Source organism: Myotis davidii, unplaced genomic scaffold, assembly GCF_000327345.1.
Source record: "Myotis davidii unplaced genomic scaffold, ASM32734v1 scaffold339, whole genome shotgun sequence".
Lineage (NCBI taxonomy): Eukaryota > Metazoa > Chordata > Mammalia > Chiroptera > Vespertilionidae > Myotis > Myotis davidii.
This window is the reverse complement of record NW_006290778.1, coordinates 2,111,405-2,114,326: the sequence shown is the minus strand read 5'-3', so window position 1 is coordinate 2,114,326 and position 2,922 is coordinate 2,111,405. Positions and strand designations below refer to the sequence as shown.

General features: G+C 40.3%; 2 protein-coding genes across 2 annotated transcripts in view; both read left to right on the top strand.

Annotated features, from left to right (window-relative positions):
* Window positions 1–2,922, top strand: part of DNAH6 (dynein, axonemal, heavy chain 6) — a 219,792-nt gene that overhangs the window by 18,193 nt on the left and 198,677 nt on the right. Inside the window, 1 exon segment of the mRNA XM_015564106.1 lies at window positions 2,018–2,145. Within this exon segment, the coding sequence (XP_015419592.1) occupies window positions 2,018–2,145 (128 nt within the window).
* LOC102764361 (NEDD4-binding protein 2-like 1) lies at window positions 1,539–2,412 on the top strand. The gene is made up of 2 exons (XM_006764007.2): window positions 1,539–1,985; window positions 2,018–2,412. Exons 1-2 carry the CDS (start codon window positions 1,608–1,610, stop codon window positions 2,351–2,353), a joined length of 714 nt encoding a protein of 237 aa, XP_006764070.1. The 5' UTR covers window positions 1,539–1,607; the 3' UTR covers window positions 2,354–2,412.

Sequence of the window (2,922 nt, the reverse complement as noted above, 5' to 3'; positions counted from 1 at the left end):
TGTTGGGATAGTGAAAGAAGCAAATACATTTTTGTTCATTTTGTTTCCTAAGGAGTATAATGTTTTGATGTTATAATTGTTTATTTCTGGAGCCGAAGGATAAGAATGTTTTGAAAATTTTAATTGAAATATAATGAATAGTACTATAATTATTGATATAATGTAAGCATGTTGATGTATCTAGTTGTGGCATATCATTAAGAGGTTGAAACTGTCTTAAACTTGAAAGATTAATGCTATTTAGTTTTTTATTGCTTTTATATTACAGAAGCAGATCATTCTTTGAAATATTTTAATAGAACCAAATTGAAGACAATAGGCATAAAGATATGACTTGACCCACAAATTTCTGAATATTGTCCATAGTTTAAGCCTGGTCATGTTAGAGCTGTTTATATCCTGGAACGGCATTTGTCTTTAGGCCTAAGGAGGGAATAGCTCATGAGTGTAGACCACATTTGGACAGATTTAGTATTCAGGTTGTTACTTCTATAGGTAGGACTACTTCATTATCAACTTCTACTAGTCATAGTTCTGGTTTTTGACCTATTGTAGGAATTATATAGATCTTCATAGTCTGTGTATAACAGTGACTATAGGTTTGTACAGTTAGGGAAGATTATTAATTTAATCTAGTGTATCAAGAATTTGTAATGCTAGAGCAATTAAAATTCGATAATGGGAAGAATAATTCAAACTGTTTCTACTTGTGTATCTGTTGTATTTGTGTGAGCTTAGTTGTCAATATTAATGAAATTAATGAATTGATGTAAAGGACTAAAGAACTAGTCAGGAAAAACAATTAACTATATATATAAAAGGTTAATATGCTAAGTGTTCCTCCTACCATATGACTGGTTGCTATGACATGCACTGACCATCAGGGGGCAGATGCTCAATGCAGGAGCTGCCCCTGGTGGTCAGTCCACTCCCACAGGGGAAACACCACTCAGCCAGAAGCCTTGAGCCGGGCTCACTGCTGGCAAGTACAGCAGTAGTGGCAAGAGCCTCTCCCGTGGGGAGTGTGCCTAAACCATCAGTTGGACATCCACTTAGTGCTCCTGGACTGTGAGAGGGCACAGACTGGGCTGAGGACCTACCCTGAGTGCACGAATTTTGTGCACTGGGCTTCTAGTTAATACTATAGTCTCATAAAAATATTGGTTGACCATAGCCCTTTTGAAACATTGGAACAAGACAATGTGTATTTTCTTTGGTTCTGGGTATCTGGTTTTGTCTATTCTTTTACATAAGGAAATTTTGCTGTTGCTGCTCTCCCTGGCCAGTAAGTGAAAGAAGAACTCTTTATCTTTTTGCTTCAAAGATGCATTTCCTTCAGCTCTGAGCTTTCCAGAATTCTGCTCTCAAACTTCCATTCAACATTGCAAATTTAACTCAAGATGGAGAATAATGATCTCTCTGAACACAAACTTTCTGAGGAAGTTGTCCCACGGAGCTTATGATAATAAATCTCTCACAGGCACGGCAGCCTCTGTTAGCTATGCTAACAGGCAATAAAAAGATCACTTATGACAAAAACAACAGCTTTGGCCAAGGCGGGGACTTCAGGACAGGGAACCCGGGGTCCTCGCTGCAGCCCCGGCCCCATGGAGGAGAGTTTTCTCGAATCCTTTGGGAGGCTGAGCCTCCAGCAGTCGCAGACACGGGTGCCAGCCCCCCCGCCCCCGTGTGGGACACCCCCGTGCCACCACAGCTTTAGGAAACACCTCTACTTCCTGCGAGGCCTCCCAGGCTCCGGGAAAACCACGCTGGCCAGACAATTGCAACATGACTTTCCCAGGGCCCTGATTTTCAGCACGGATGACTTTTTCTTCAGGGAAGATGGTGCCTATGAGTTCACTCCAGACTTCCTAGAGGAGGCTCATGAATGGAACCAGAAAAGAGCAAGAAAAGCAATGAGGAATGGCATATCCCCCATTAGTATTGATAATACCAACCTCCATTCCCATGCAAACATACTGTGCGTTCAATGTTTTATGTGCTTTTGAAAAATTAGGCACTTGAAAATAACTATGAAGTTATATTCCGAGAACCCGAGACTCGCTGGAAATTCAACGTGCAAGAGTTAGCCAGAAAAAACATTCATGAAGTCCCAAAAGAAAAAATACATCGAATGAAAGAACGGTATGAGCACGGTGTTACCTTTCATAGTGTGCTTCGCGCAGAAAAACCAAGCAGAGTGAACAGAAGCCAGGACAGGAGCGGTGCATCGCCTTCCAGTGGGGCAGGATACTGGAATACCTACGCAGAGTTTCCAAACCGGAGGGCTCCTGGGGGCTTTACACATGAGAGCCCCTTTAACAGAAGAGGCGGTTATCACCATGGATATTAGAGGCTGATCTTACAGGCAGAGTTTTCCTAAATCAGTTTTTCTTCGATTTTTGGTATTTATTCTTTGTTCAGTTTTAGTCAGAGCTCTAATTCCAGTGTAGTCAAACCTGAACGTTTTTGAGCAGAAGTCATCATATTCATCCTCAACAGGCATTTGTTAGTGATGCTCTATGCATGGCCTGATGCTGGGAGTTCTGCAGGTTTGGTTAGACCTAGTCACTCTTTCTAGGAAAGCAATTAATTTGAAGATGAAACCTGAGAAACATACCCAAGAATGTAATCGATTAGTCACATAGGTTCATAAATAAAGTGTTTACAGTATGTATAATAAGCTTCAGTACCACTTTCTCTGAAGTAATCTATTTTTTCAGGAATTCATCTCCATCAGGAAAGTTGGAAAGATGGGAGAAGTGAGAGGCAGGAATAATTTTAGTACCATTGCTACTTTTTAAATCTATGTATCCAAAAATGTGAAATATATGGCTGTAATGATGATATTGATTTTCCTTTAAAATGAATATACTAAGAAGTATACACCTAAAGGAATACTGTCCTTCAAAGTAGACACTT

What these genes read in the sequence shown, in the direction of transcription:
- LOC102764361 (XM_006764007.2), top strand. Translation starts at nt 1,608, where the DNA reads ATGGAGGAGAGTTTTCTCGAATCCTTTGGGAGGCTGAGCCTCCAGCAG. An exon ending in CCCATGCAAACATACTGTGC is followed by an intron (nt 1,986 to 2,017) that starts GTTCAATGTTTT and finishes TTGAAAAATTAG; the next exon opens with GCACTTGAAAATAACTATGA.